Source organism: Centroberyx affinis, unplaced genomic scaffold (assembly GCF_046629955.1).
Source record: "Centroberyx affinis isolate AG114_WGS23_722 - 3 ecotype Tasmania unplaced genomic scaffold, CSIRO-AGI_Caff_v1 ptg006115l_1, whole genome shotgun sequence".
In the NCBI taxonomy this organism is placed as follows: Eukaryota; Metazoa; Chordata; class Actinopteri; order Beryciformes; family Berycidae; genus Centroberyx; species Centroberyx affinis.
Window position 1 is genome coordinate 14,197 of NW_027283108.1, and position 15,804 is coordinate 30,000.

The window sequence follows — 15,804 nt, forward strand, 5'->3', positions numbered from 1 at the left end:
ATGAGGCTTGATCCAGTGCATTTCTCCATGCTGGTCATCGGGGTCTCCTTCGCCTGCTACGCCCCGAGTCTCAACTCGCTCCAGGACCAGGCGTACCGATCCGCCGTGGTCATCGAGGGCGAGGTGCGCTCCTCCCCGGAGAACGTCTCCGCCCGGGAGCCGTACAGTGTGAATGTCAAAGTGCTGGACGTGTGGCCCGTCAACAGCGGCGGCCTCGAGAGGGAGCAGCTCGTGACCGTCGGGGACTTCGGCGCCGAGGCCCCGTGCACCACGGTGGAGAAGGACCACAGATATATCTTTTTCATGGACCCGACGGCCGAGCCCTTGGTATTCAAGGCATCGTACGCCCCTCTGGACGCCAGCGAGCCGGAGCTGAAGAAGGATGTGGAGAGAGTGTTGTGCGAGGACTGCGGTAAGTTTAAGGCTTTTCCCCCGTTATACCTGCCGTACACTTACACCGCACTATGAGGGCCACTGGAGCTGCCATGGTGATGTAAGGAGACTGTCACCGTTCCCTGTGTGCGCGTGCATGTGCGTATGTATGTGAGTGTGTGTGTGTGTGTGAGAGAGAGAGAGAGTGTGTGTGTGCATATATGCACTGCGCGTGTTGGTGCACGTGCGCGTGCCGATCGACGCTTCAATCCTCCATAACCCGGTCACCCATAATGAAATGAGAAGCGTGGCGGGGGGATGTGTGTGTGTGGCGTGTGTGTGAGAGAGAGGCAGGAGGATATAGGAAACCTAAGTTGAAGCCACACACACAGCAGGCTGTTCCTGACGATTAGACAAGCGCCAGTGATCAGGGGCTACTGAAACTTACAGTACAGACCGGATTCCAGCAGGATCCGCATCACCGTGTTCAGTACCATGAAGTAGCCTATGTGCGGTGTCTTAAGGTGGAACATACAGGCAGGGCAGCGAGCCAGTGGCAGCAGGTCTTGTGTGTGTGTGTGTGTGTGTGTGTGTGAGAGAGAGAGAGAGAGAGAGAGAGAGAGAGAGAGAGAGAGCAAGCCTGTGATGGGAATTAGTGACACCTCCTTCCTAACCTCCTTTCCAGATTTTGTAATGTTGCCTTTACATTGGTCCAGTATTACATGGCAAATCTGATGCTGTTTTGTGGCAAAAGTACAAATACGTCAACTTGTTGCCACCTTCCGCCATGGCTTTCCAAACTCTTCTTCTTGCTGTACACCAAAAACTAGAAACTCTTATTAGACTTTCTGGCTTTCAGTTTAGAAATTTGTGTGAGAACTACGGCTAAAACTGTGCAGCCTGTAAGAAACTCCATTGAACCGATGCCACCGGAATGGCTTTTATTTAAAGGCAAGAATCTGAACACTACACAAGAATAGAGGTTTGATACCTGGGACAGTAGTACGAACAAACCATGAACCAAATGCACTCTTCGTCTCTGTTTCTCTTCATCTCTTTCTTCTTAGGTGAGAGAAAAAACTGGGATTGGCCCGTTTTTTGGTCTTTCAGAACCAGGGTCAATTCTTCAGTACAGCCTTTGCCCAAATAATACTACTGAACTATTAGTGACCCATAAGAACGTCCTGTGAGCCCGTTGGTTTACATTTGGATGATGTGTGTGTTGCATGGCATTCACCGCTTTCAGCTCTCTGACTGTACACAGACTGCATTTAATGCCCAATCCCTAAAGGACTACACTGACTTTTTTGGCAAATAATCTCGCTGATCCACTTAGCATCGGTCACCTCTGTGTTTCCAGTATTTAGTGCACTACAGTGCTTTTGCGGTGATGCTGCTCTAGGTCGTACCCTCTGCTAAACATACTCAGTGTGCTAACGCGTTCGCCTGTCCTGTGGTGAACTTCGCCGGAACAAGTGGACACAGAGGGGAAACTGCTACCAGTGCCCTTGCTGCACTAACAAAAAAAAAAAAAGAGTTGAATCAGAATTTATTTGTGAAAACGTCATGCATTTCTTCAAGTCCAACTGTACATTATATTGGGGGGTTTGTCATTTGTGTACTCTCAAAGACACAAAATAAGCATCATGTCGCAAAAGTCAAATACACATGCATTTTCTGAAAGCATTGCAGCAAAAACTGACCTTTACTTTGAAATACAACGGGATAAAACAATAATCCCACTAATCAAGAATCAAGATCATCTCCACAAATAGAAGCCAAATATTTGAATAGAGTCTCGAAACGTTAAATCCTAATAGGAAGTAACGTAGATGTCTTAACAAAGGGCCTATCCAGCGTTTGAGCTAACAACGTGACGTTCTATTTTTACCTCAGTAACATGCTAATATTATCAAGTCATTTATTTATGACTCTGCTGTAGCAATCAGGCTTCAGTCTAAACCACGCTTCCCAGGCAGGGAAAGGTTCATGAGAGGAGATACCCACTTATGAGGTGATTCACCCCATCTCACACACACACACACACACACACACACACACACACACACACACACACACACACACACATAGAGGGAAAGACAGAGGTAGAGGGGGAAATGCCGCCTCTAGATGCAATGAGGACACTTTAGATACGTTAGGGCGACCCATAGCCTCTGTATGCCCACAGCATTCTGCTATGACCGAAGTCAGTTAGCTTTGCTCTTCATTTCCTGGGATTGATTGATCTGGTCTTGTCCTTTGGAACCACATATGTGCCCCCACTGGCCTAGAACTGGATCCAGCCACAGCTTCCTCTTTGCTGTGCCCCCTTTCCTCTTCCCTGGTGTCTAAATATATAAAGAAATACTAAAAGGTGCGCGGACTGCCCATGCTCCCTTTGGAAAAAAGCACAAAACCCCGCCTATCTTGCATCCCAGGCAGTGGAAGGCATAATGTAGGTCTGCTCTGATCATTGCTGTTGGCATTCCTTTTGAGATACATTGACGGTTTCTTCCTAAAATAGCCTTATCTGATGCCCAAACATGCTCCTGTCGCTGATTCTGTATCTAGCTCTGCATACCTCAAGTCTTCTGCTCTCTCTTTCTCTCTCTCTCTCTCTCTCTCCCTCTCCCTCCCCTGCTGTAGCTGACTGTAGCTACAGTGTATGGTTCAGCTTATGACTGCCCTCGTGTCAGTCAACCACACAGAGCAGGAGGGAGATACAGAGAGAGAGAGGGAGAGAGAGAGGGAAAGAGAGGGAGAGATCTTTCACTGTGACATTAGCAGTAGGCAGACTATGCCGCAATAATATTGCATACGGCAAAAGTTCCAGTGATGGCCGGGGCCTTTATTTACCTCAACAAGAGAGAGCGCCGGGCCTTCATTAGAGACAGGTCATTATTTTTTTTTTGTCAGATCCACAGTACCTGACAAAAGGACATGCCTAAAAGTGAGAGGATTTACCTATTCTGTAAAGAGCTGTGCTGCTCAAATATACAATTATTATTATATACAATGGCCTTATTATAGCTTAGAAATAATACTGGTATAGGCAGCTGATGTCACAAACTACTACTACCACTACTACTACTACTACTACTACTACTACTACTGCTACTACTATTACTAATAATAAGAATAATAATAATAAAATATCTGGCTGAAATAATCACAAAAAACAACTAGCTGCTTTATCAAAAAATGTTTAGTATTTAGTATTGTTAACTTACTGGACGACATACAGGTTTAGTGGTTTTAGTGCAGGTTGGTTTGGTTTATAATATGATACAATATGATATGATATATGATATGATATGATATGATATGACAAGATACGATGTGATATGATACAATGGGATAGGATAAGATACGACTTCATTGTCAGATTTCTCTGAAATTGGTTATGCATCATAGCTCCGTTTTAAAAAAAGAAACGCACATCATACAGAGGGTGAACACACAGTCACGTTGCACATAAAAGACACAATCACACTATATTCAATTACATATAAACATCAGAATAGCACATGTATAGCCCTAGGTTACCCTCATATTGCACTAAGCCCATATATTGCACTCTCCACATAAAATCTTGGTATAAGCAGTATTAAAGTTTCCAATGTAACCAAGCAGTGTATACATACATATTTATATGCCTATATATGCCAGTATTCACTCATCCGTCTATTATATTCCTAGACATCACAGAAGTCACACAACTGGCTTTAATCAGACTGTAGGTGTGTGAGCACCTGTGCACATGTGAGCACATGTGTCCAAGTGTGTGTAACACGGTGCTCTGGTTACATCAGCATTGCACTGACCGAGTAATATATCATCTCTAGCGGCTCGCATGCACTGCTGTCTCGCAAGTGCGGCTCGCATCAGCGTGTGGAGCGGCTGGCAGGCAGGAGCCGCTGTGGCATTGATCTCCTCAGCCCAAGAAATTGGAGATTTTGGCTTTGGGGCAGGAAGTCAAAAAATGATCCTATGCAAGGCCGCTCCCTTCAACAAGTCCTCATTCCAATTCCGCTGGATTTCAGCTTTAACATATGCCCGTCCTATGTGCTGACACATTTGGGTCTGTAGTGAACTGACTCACTATTGTCTCAGAAGTGTTTGGTGAGACTTCACAGAATCCTGGATTGTGGATTCTCTGGGTTCGCACTGTGTGGTTTTTTGCAATTTCTGGCTCGTGAGCAGAGCTGTTCATGTTCACAACGGTGTTTGCACTCTCCAAAGCCATGGAAACAGCATTATGCGAATTATTGAATTAAGACATATTCCCCTTTGAGCCAGTGTAAAGGTGGCCTGCAGACTGACGTACATACTGTATGTTAATGTGAATGCGCATCAAGGGAGATTCATTGGTGGAATCAGTGACTTGAATAGAGTCTATTTGTGTGTGTGTGTGTGTGTGTGTGTGTGTGTGTGTGTGTGCGGCGAGAGGTCTCTCACTTGTCTGCCTCGTCCCTTTCCCTCCCTTTGTTGCTTTATCTGTGTCTATTTCAGACACCCTCTGTGTCTCTCTTTCTCTTTCTGTCTCTCTCTCCTTCTTTCTCTCGCCACTCGCGCTGTCCTTGTCTCAACAGAGCATTACACCTCTTGCACACACACACGCACACACACACACACACACACACAGAGAGCCATGCCAGTGAGCTGTTGCTATTGCTGCTGTGCTGCAGATGCCCCAGTGTGCTGTCGTTAGCAGGGAGATCTGGGGCTGCTATAAATTATGCACACTGAATAACAGAAGGCTGAGGATTTCTCCCCTCTGCTGTGTGTGTGTGTGTGTGTATATATAGGGAGGATGTATAGACTGTGGCTTTGCTGATTTGTGTTCTTCTTCTGACGTTATACTGATCAACTTTGCTCTACTTCCAGTTATTGTGTGCGTACATGTGTGTGTGTGTGTATTCGTCACTCGGCATAGTATGGCTCACCGACGACGGCCTACCTCTTGTCCATGTCCTTCAGTTAAGTAGTGTGTGTGTGTGTGTGTGTGTGTGTGTGAGTGCGTGAGTGTCCTTGCTTGTGAATAATGTATCGGCACTCATCTTTTCTAGCAGTCAGCCTTAGTAGAAAACTCCAACACCATGCCTCTTAAAGGAACCGGCCCAGCGCCACATGGCTCCGTTTGTGAATGAGAGAGGTCTTTATGTAACCCCGCGCCCTCCGCACACACACACACACACACACACACACACACACACACACACGCACACAAGCACACGCATGCAGATGCATGGCACACGCCACCCACACACTCTTGCGGCTGCCTCTGCGCACACGCACCCTCCTCCTCCTCACTGCATCAGCAAAAGCGGCCCGCTTTCAGATAGAATGGATTTGGGCATTTTTCTCTCAGTATTTCTGTTTGAATTCTCTTTTCACAGATTAGCATCGGCAGACATCAAATTCAATACACGCCAAGAATTTGTCTGTTGATATTCCAGATAAACCCCTTTCAAGAAATCAGAGTTTGATGCAGTTTTATTGGCAAGGCATTAGAATCATTGGCACCATTGGTTTTCCATAAGCGGCCCTGCTGTGCCAGACTGTTAGAGGGTGACATGCGGTCAGCGATTGTCTTGTAGTTGTAAAACGTCTTTGTGAGACTTCTTTGACCCTTAGAGAATCAGGATTGTGACTGAAAGGTTGTTGGTTCAAATCCCTAGACTCTCTTGGAAAGTCAAGGTGGGGCAAATGATCAAGAACTGCTCTCTCTTGCATCAGTAGTGCCTATGAGCAAGGCATTTAACTCATAAATCTGCTGTAATGGTGATGCTCAGTGCCAGAATGTGGTTTCACTGGTCAGTGACCGTGTAAATGATGTATGGCATTACCGAAATAGACCATGCGTACATTTCCTGGGCAAAAAAAGGGTTAAAAAAATCCCTTTCGTCCTATCAGGCTATCTTTGGCTCAGCAAGGTAGGCTATCTTTATCTCTCTTTGTAGTGATGATCTTTGATTGTGAAAGGTAGAGTATCTTCATCTGCCTTCCACGTCGTCCTCCTCTGTCTCTCCAGATGTTATCTTGGACTCGTATAGGTAGGATATCTTTACGTCTCGTGCTAGATGTATAGTAGATCTTTGACTTCTTCTCATGCCTTCATATGAGCATGTCTTTGACCGTAAAGAAGTAGTAGATGCATCTTTATTCTCTTAAAGGGGAATTCAACCCGTTAATGGAGAGGGCGGTGGCAATAAACGGCCCAGTTCTCAGATAGAAAACTATATTTCAGTTTCTTTTGTTAATTTGCTTCGAGATATGAGTTGTTGTTCTTTTTCATTTCAGTCAATTTATTAGGCTACATTCCCCGCAACTCCCAAGATTGATTTTGCCTCGTTCCTATCGAAACCGATGTAAAATACATTCGGTGCACCAGAGGAGCTGCAGGCGGGGTCAAAGTGCAAAAACTTCTACTTCTGCATCGGGTGTGCGGGGTTTATCACTATTAGTCAAAAATGATCCGACTAAAACAGCAACATAAGAAGAAAGTTGGAATAATAGTTGAGCTGAGGCTTCCTTGCCATTCATTTTAATCAAACTGTACTTTGCTGTATGTACATCTTGTTGAGTGTCAGGCTTTTTAGTGAAGGACTGTGACAAGCCCCTCTATTAGCCAACAGTAATACATAGAAAAACAGATTCTTTAATTCTCCTTGCAGTGTAAGGGAATCGTTTTTGGCAGATTTTGTGCTTGGAAAAATCTTTCCATATGTAATTGCGCTCTCGCACCGTAACTGTTAAAAACTGAAATGTTTAGAATTCATACATATAGATTGAGAGAATCTATCAGAGAAAGCAATGGCGGGAGGAAAATAGCACAAGGTGCATCTGATGATTTATTCTCTTGTTTTCAGCATGGTAGTCCTTCTTCTCAGTGGTTTGGAATGTCAATATCTTTATTAACCTCATCCACCAAGGTCCACTGCCTGTTTTCATTAATGTCATCCATTTATCTGCCATGTGCCACCGGGTACCAGTGTCTAAGTTTCAGCTTTGAGTATAGATGTGTGTTGGTGCATATAAATCCCACAATATCACCTCATTATGTCATTATATTTGATATTTTGTGGCTTTGATTCTGTGTGAATTTTACATCTTACATGTCATTTGGTGCCATACATGCACAACGTAGATATTTCTGCCTCAGTAAACAAGAAAGATACCAGAAATATGTCTAACACACACACCGCCCACATAAACCATTTAATTGTGTTTCTTAACTTGAGGTGAGCCTCCTGACAAACAGTTAGCTAACAATTTGCTTTCCTTACTAATTTGCATGTCCACCCAGTGCACATGCTGCAAAACAGCCCACACATTCAAAGTAGGCTGAAAACGACTTGTCCTGTGCATCTTTGATCGCTGCAAAGCGTGCACATACTTTTACATGAATGATAGCATATAATCCTCATATTATTGTTGAGATGATAACTTTTAGCATTTCTCCTAGAAGCTTCTTCCATGCTTGTTTCTTTAAGTCACTCTGCCATGGACAGAACAGTTTTAAGGCACCTTCAACTATTTTCATACACAACTCTGTAGCATTTTAACAAAGACATTAGAGAACATGAGAGGATACATGTCCTTCTGTTACAGCCTATAGCACAGATCACAACAAGGATGGAAGATCTCACATATGTAAATATCTACATACGTATAAAGCTATGAACTACTGAATAAAAGGGTTAGACAACAGACCAACATCTGGAAACATTGCTTCATACATTTGATAAAGAAATCAAGTGGGATGGAAACTGACCCCCTCCTTAAAAACAGAAAAGATTGTCCAGCCAAGAACTGCTCAGTTGGTTCAGATTTGATTTTCCTGTGGTCTGTCTTAGGGGAAAGACGGGGGCAATTTGACTGAGAAATACGGAGCAGGCTGTCTGTCACTCAGGCCTTGTACACACTGGCAGTTTGAAATGTTATGAGAACCGTTTCCTTCCTTAAGTTCCCTTAAAACTGTCAAAGCCGCAATTTCAGGGTCTGTGGCAACTGTATGCTTTCAATCACCTTCAGCAAACTGGTTTTGGAAAAGGCTTGAACAGCACGGGTTTTACCTGCCACGGGCGGGCCGGGCACAGCGCTCTGCACATTGTCTGAGCTATTATGCCATATGCACTGATGTAAGGAAAAACCATTCTCCAGCTGTGTCTGAGAGAATAAATGGATTTAGTGTGTCTAATTTATTCACTTTATGTAACAATGGCAGAGTTGATAAGAGTACGACTCAAACCAAGGATCTGGTGAAGCTGAGGCTCTATCAACAACGCTACATAACCCTGAGCAGATATGGGCAGTAAGAGAGTCTGCTGATGTTGACTTTATCTAAAGTATCAAACCATTCTCCATATTTTGCAAATGGTATGTCATATTTTTATTACAGTAAAAGTGGGAAAAATATAATCATCAAGCTCTCTGCCCTTGTGTTTGATGCCTGCCTTTTTGCCGTTGCTATGGTGACATTGTCAGTTGTAACATTATGAAGATCTGGAGGATTTTCACAAATTTTAAATGCACACTTTCATTGGAAGTTTATGAAAACCACTGAATTAACTCCATGTTCAGACAGCTAGTGACAGCACGGCTTTACTACCAATTTCAGCTAACTGATTGCTAGCTGCATCATCAACTGTGCCGCAGAGATCACAACATTACATTGCAGCACATGATTAGCTGATTCACACAAATAGGCAACCTTGCCCAAAACGTTCAAGTGCGGACAACTTTTCTTTGCCAGCAAAGAAGGAAGCAAGTGTGGGAACCGTTGTCGATCAGCCAACAGTCAAAGTCAAAGAAAATGAATGAACTTCCAGAGACATGTTGCTTGTGATGTCACACAACAAAAAATGTACCAGTGTCTACCTAAGAGGAGGTATCTCTCTGCTCTAGGACTTTTGTGTGCTTCTCAAAAGGTGCAGTAGGGCATCTTTCTCAACAGCCTCTTTCTCCAACAGCATGTTTGTTTTGCCGCTCAAAGATGTAGTAGCGCATCTTACCCCAAAAGCATCTTTGTTTTGCCAATCAAATGTGTAGTAGGGCATCTTAGTCCAGTAGCATCTTTGTTTTGCCACTCACAGATGCAGTACAGCCTCTTTCTGCATGTTTGTTTTGCCTCACAAAGGTTTAGTAGCGTGTCTTGCTCCAACAGCATCTTTGTTTTGCTACTCAAATGTGTAGTAGGGCATCTTTCTCCAACATCATCTTCATTTCGCCTCTCAAAGGTGCAGTAGGGTATCATACTCCAATAGCATATTTGTTTTTGTCACTCAAAGATTCAGTAGGGCATCTACCTCCAAGAGCATCTTTGTTTTGCCTCTCAAAGATGCACTTGGGCATCTTACTCCAACAGCATCTTTGTTTTGTCACTCAAATGTGTAGTAAGGAATCTCACTCCAACAGCATCTTTGTTTTAACACTCAAAGGTGCAGTAGGGCATCTTTCTCGTATATAATCTTTAGCTTCTCATGGAGGATGGATGTAATCAATGCTTCAATCCCCTTATCAGGAGAATTGTGTCTGTTAGTCTGCTTTACAAGCCTGCAGTGAATGATGGGTGCGTGTGTGTGTGTGTGTGGGGGGGGGGGGAGTTGATGGCAGAGGTGAGATATGGCGAGGTGGGGGTTGAATGGGAGAGGAAGGAGAGAGATGGGAGAGAGCAGGATGGATGAAAAAAAGAAAGGAGGCAAGAGGTGAGAGAGAGGAGGGAGGGAGGGAGGGAGGATGGATGGATAGGAGGAAGAGGAGGGGGAGGTGAAAAGATGGGGTTGGAGGGGTGATGGAGAGAAAGCGAGGTGTGGAGGGAGTGCGAGAAAAGAATAGGAAGTGGGGGAAGGAAGGAAGAGAGAGAGAGAGAGAAAGAGATAAATGGAAGACAGGTGGGGAGCAGAATGACTTGCACACGAGTCCCAGCCCAGAGAGGGAGTGGAGGGTGAGGAGAGAGAGAGAGAGGAGGAGAGGAGAGGAGGGAGAGAGACAGAGAGAATAGCTTTTCCCCACCGTTCTGCCCGCAAGCCCTTCATTAACTATTCATTACCAACGCTGCACATCCTCTCTCTCTCTCCCTCTTTCTCAACATCCTGCTTCTCTCCCTCTTTTTCTATATCAGCCTCTTCTCCAGACATACAACTATCACTTACCCTAACATACATTCTGTTCTCTGTCTCTCTCCTCTACACCTCCCTCTCCATCACTCCATACATGCTCAATCTCTCTCTCTATTTCTGTCCTTCCATTTCTCTATTTCTCTCAGTCAGACCTTCTTCTCTCTCTCTCTCTCGCTCTCCCTGGCTTTCTCACACCCACTCCCTTCTCTCTCTCTCTTTTACAAAAGGCTTGACTGTACATCTAGAACTGAAGACAGATCTCGGCTTGAGTAAGTGCGTGTGTGTGTGTGTGTGTGTGTGTGTGTGTGTGAGCAAGTGAGCATGCGTGTGCGGTTATGTGTGTGTGTGTGTGTTTTTGAAAAAAAACCTGATTCCAGTTGAATCTGAAGGGTGTATTTATACCTAAATAGATCTCTCTGCAGCCAACAGAACAATGCACAACACTAGCGATGAGAGACAAGGTCAAGTCAGCGTGCGTGTGTGTGTTTGTGTGTGTGTGTGTGTGTGTGTGTGTGTGTACAAAAAGACAGAAGGGGAGAAAGGGAATGATTTATTGACATTAGCTCTCTCACACATAGAATGATTCTCTTTATCAAACATGTGGATGCGGCATGCACACACACACACACACACACACACACACACACACACACACGTGGAGGGTTGCCCTGGGCTGGGTTCTTACTGCTGTGCAGAGGTTAGCTGGGTGATACTGTACGAAGGCCTGTTGTGGCTGCTATCATTCAATAGCAAATGCGTCTCTCTCTCTCTTTCTCTCATTCTCTCTCTCTCTTACTCCATCTCTACCTTACACTCCCCTCTCTTTCTAGCTTACATCCTCTCTCTCTCTCTATCTTTCTCTCTCCTGCTCCCTCCCTGGTTTCCATGGTGACAGCTGTGCGCTGCAGAAATCACACTGATCGGAGAATGAGATAGAAGAGGAGCTTCTCTCTTTCATACATGAACACGCACTCACGCACACACAACCACACACACACACACACACACACACACACACACACACACACACAAGAAATATGGCAAACCTAATACATGTTTTGCAGATTCCCCTACCATGCTTATACACACACACACACACACATCAATTACGTCTTCACGTGTCTTTGTGAGTCACGCGGCATGGAGGATTTTATGAATGTGCTTCTCGCCTCACCGTCACACCACAGTCTATCTGTCAGCTAACTGCCACACACACACACACACACACACACACACACACACACACACTCTCAGCCCATGTGCGCAGGCATGTTGCTGGCCATGCCTTCCCAGGGTGCCGTACCTGTCTGTGAACACACCTAATTGGTTTGGCTTCCATATCACTCTCTCTTATTGGATCACGCTTAGCAAGAAATTAGATCAATTTTGTTGATGCCTGCTTTGCTGGACAGAGAGAGAGAGAGAGAGAGAGAGAGAGAGAGAGAGGGAGGAGAGAGAGAGAGAGAGGAGGGAGGGAGCATCAGCTGACCTTGAAAGAAGGACCTCTTGATGGACGGCTGATGGGAGCGCTGGTCACGTGCGATTGGCCGGCGGAGCGGGCCGGTCACAGGCTATTGGCCAGACGCGGCTGTCCATTTGCGGCTCGGCCCGGCCCCCCTCCTGTGTTCTCACAGAGGAATTCTCCCATCACTCAGTGGTACAGAAGGCTTGGATCAGCAACTTCCAGCACACACACACACAGGGTACACATTCATGCGTGCAGACAGGCACATATTTATCAATGCAGACAGTAAAGCGCACACGTGAACATCAACGCTCCACAGACTCACATGTATGCATGCACACACACACGCACATTCACAGTGCTGTGGAAAATGTGTGTGTGTGTAAATTGGAGCTGCAGAATTAGACTTGTTATGGCTTGCCTGGTGTGTGGGATGTGTGAATCTCCTCTAATTGTGTTCATGCACATGGAGTGTCTCTCTCTCTTAGTCTCTCTCTCGCTCTCTCACACACACACTCGCTCTCCCTCTTTTTATTTATATTTGAAAATTGTTGTGCGGGCTCTGTTTTCTTTAATGTCGCCCATAATAAGGCCAATTCCATATCAAGCTAAACCTCAACATTAAAAAATGTTAACAGCTCCAGATATTATTCAATTTATTTCAGAAGTCTACATTTTCAAATATATATATATATATTTTACCATTTCCTCCAAACTGTTTTAAAGACTTTCTGAAGGGGCCCAACAGGATTTATTAGCTGACTTGGATCTTCTCCAGTCTTATTTACTATGAAATTTTACAGGTAAAAAAGCATGAAGAGGAAGGTGAATTGAGTTTCCCCTTTGAATTCTACAGCCATTCAAAGATAGACAGATAGTGGACATCACCATGTATTCCTTCAAGCAGGAGAATCTCAGATGTCTATTAGATGTTGTGCTTTATGCAAACTCAGAATATAAATATTAGTGAGATATACAATGAGGCGAGTGAGTTCTGCTGTTTTACATGTGTTTTCCTTAATGAATGCGGTGCAATTCTAGGCTGTCTAGGCTACGAGGCGAGATGGAAATATCAATTGAATTACTTATTTAAAACATCATCTGTTCAACATCCTAATATCCCTCAAGTGCTGATGTGTTTCTGGGGTAGAGACTGTGTTTTTAAAGACTTCTTGGATAACGCTTTACTGTAAATTCCTCTTTTTCAGTGTTGTGATATTGCTTTGGTACCATGTGGGTAGTTTATTAGGTAGGGACAATGCAATTTAACACAGTGCCACTTCAACTGGTTACAAACAAGTTGATGCAACCGATGCTCTGCATACAGAGATTATAGCTATTGCTAGTTTCCAACTCCTGTCCCTAGTTAGGCTTTTCTGAAGAAAAAAAAGAAAAAATGAAGAAAACATCAAGGTTACATACAATTATGAAGTATAATTTAAAGAAGGAAACATAAAAAAAGAAAGATTTAAAAAGAATCAAATATTACAAAATTACATCTAAAATAAGTTCAGTGATCATTCTTCATTGAAATGAGTTTGAAACAAAAGCCCCAGGGCGGCCATCTTTAAAAACTGGAGGTAGATTAGAGCAAAAGGCCTGTTGTCTGATGATTAACTGTGGTCATTTTGATATCTGACTAAAATAACTATACACACACCAAGGCATGTTAGTCTCGCCTATTACCGCTCATTATCATTGAAATCAATTTCAATTTGTCGACCATTTCGAAAGGACAACTTCATAAGGATGTCTGAAAAATCATATGTGATGTCAAGGAACGAGTTATAACCAAACGGGCTTGGAAACCTGTGGTAATTCAATCAATCTGACACCATGAAGGGTGATTTTCAGCTGGTTTGCAGGTAACATGTTTGTTACCTGAGGAGAGACTCCCAGAGAGAGATGAGCTCACTGGTAACCAGCGTTACGGCTCACGCTGCTTCAGGGCTGCAGATGAGACGCATCTGCCTTCCACTGCTCATTAACACACTCACCTGCATACGAGCCTGACAGCCTCACCTCACACTCCCAGCTGATGAGTTTCCCCTGCATGGTTGTTAGGTGGAGCTGGTGTGCAGTGCAAAAAAAAAAGAAGAAAATTAAACTTAGTCTCGAGTCTAAAAATCTGATTCTTCTATTACAATAAGTCAAAATGTTCCAGTGGAGTCAGATCATTTCACTTATTTTCAATGCATATCAACTTATTTAAAGGGTTTCTCTGAATACTAGTGGAGTGATTTGCCTTATTCTGTAGAATTTTGTAGAAAGTGAAACTGCATTTGAAACAAGTTGAATTATCAGAAACAATTGGCGGAATTTTTCACTTGTTTTAAGAAAAAAATATATTATTTTACGTCTGAATACAAGACGTAATAAGTTGTTAAAAGAAAATCCACCCTAAAAATTGTGTTGTTTGGTGGTCAATCTTTCTTTTTCCTGTGGATAACTGGCCAAACTAATTCACTAATAACCCACAGCTGAATACAACAAGTTCACGCCGTTCTCTGGAGGTTGTAGAAAGGCATTGTGGGAAATGTAGGAAAGCGCAAACTGGATTAGAAGTAGACTAGACAAGTTGAGGGAAAGTGGGTACACCAAAAAAGTAAATTACGACACTTCATCACAAAATAACTCCTGGACTGCATTGAACATCACAGATGGATGATATCTGACAGTATAAAAGTATCTGAGGACTCAGAATTTTAGATTGATGATTGATGAATGATAACTCATGTACTGGGCCCGCAACTGTGATAGAAGTGAACACTTGTTATAGTTTGGAGCGACTGCTTGGCAGACTGGCAGAAGGATGGACTGTGACTAAACACTGGTCTTTCCCTCTCTCCCTCTTACCCTCCACTCTTATGTGAGTTTTGATCAGATCTGACGCAGTCCATTTCAGAAGAATATTCCAATCTGGGACAAACTCAATTTCATGTTAACCCCACTCCCTTCCCCCACACGTATTTCAATCAACTCCTTGGTCATGTTAAAAGTTGTTTCAAAATCTGTCTGTTCAATCTGTCTTTTGTTTAGACTTTTTCTGTAATTGCCCCTCCTGTGTTATTTGTGCTGTTTTTTTATTTCCTCTTATTTGTCGGCATTTTCTAGTTAATTTACTGTTACATTATTTCTAATGTATTTACTGACTGTGAAGCACTTTGTGTCTCGCTTTTTCTGAAGTGCTACACAAATAAAGATTATTATTCCCAGAGGTATTTTGTCATTGAGTCTAAATGTCAAATCCGTACTGCTGGAATTGCCCAAAAATAGCCCCTCCTATAGTGCAATCTCATCCCTTTGCCACATATTGCACATTGTTATTCGATTATAGTGCACATGATTTCCTCATTGTCTCCTCACCAAATATCCACAACCAAACGCAGGACGAAAACAGCGAGCAGGCTGCTCACCGTCCTATGAAAAACTATTTGTCATGACCGGAGTTAAGAGCATTGTAACCTGGTGAATTCTGACCTCTGTATTTTTTTTTTACAAACTTGAAGAAGAAGCTTGGTATCCCATCGCTGTTTCAACCTTCATTTACCCACAGAAAGTTGACTGAGCTCACTGTCTTTTTCAGCTGGAGCAGATGGGGGTAAAGTGCCTTGCTCATGGGCATTTTAACTGTAGCTGTTGAGAGAAGGTTACTCATTCACATCCACCCATCAATCTTTTTCCAGCTAGTCTGGGTATTCAAACCAACAACCTTCCAGTCATTAGCACACTTCTCCAGTCTTCAGGCTACCATCACTGCTACAAGAGCGAGGGCCTAAAAGCTGAGGCTGGTAGGGTTAATGCTGCGTTCATGTCATGCTCGATTTTTCGTAAATACAACCT

General features: G+C 43.6%; 1 protein-coding gene across 1 annotated transcript in view; it reads left to right on the top strand.

Annotated features, from left to right (window-relative positions):
* The window catches only part of LOC139638106 (pro-neuregulin-2, membrane-bound isoform-like), a gene marked incomplete at its 3' end in the record, with an annotated part of 26,811 nt that continues 11,007 nt past the window's right edge, over nt 1–15,804 (top strand). Inside the window, 1 exon segment of the mRNA XM_071512139.1 lies at nt 1–412. Coding sequence (XP_071368240.1) covers nt 1–412 — 412 coding nt within the window.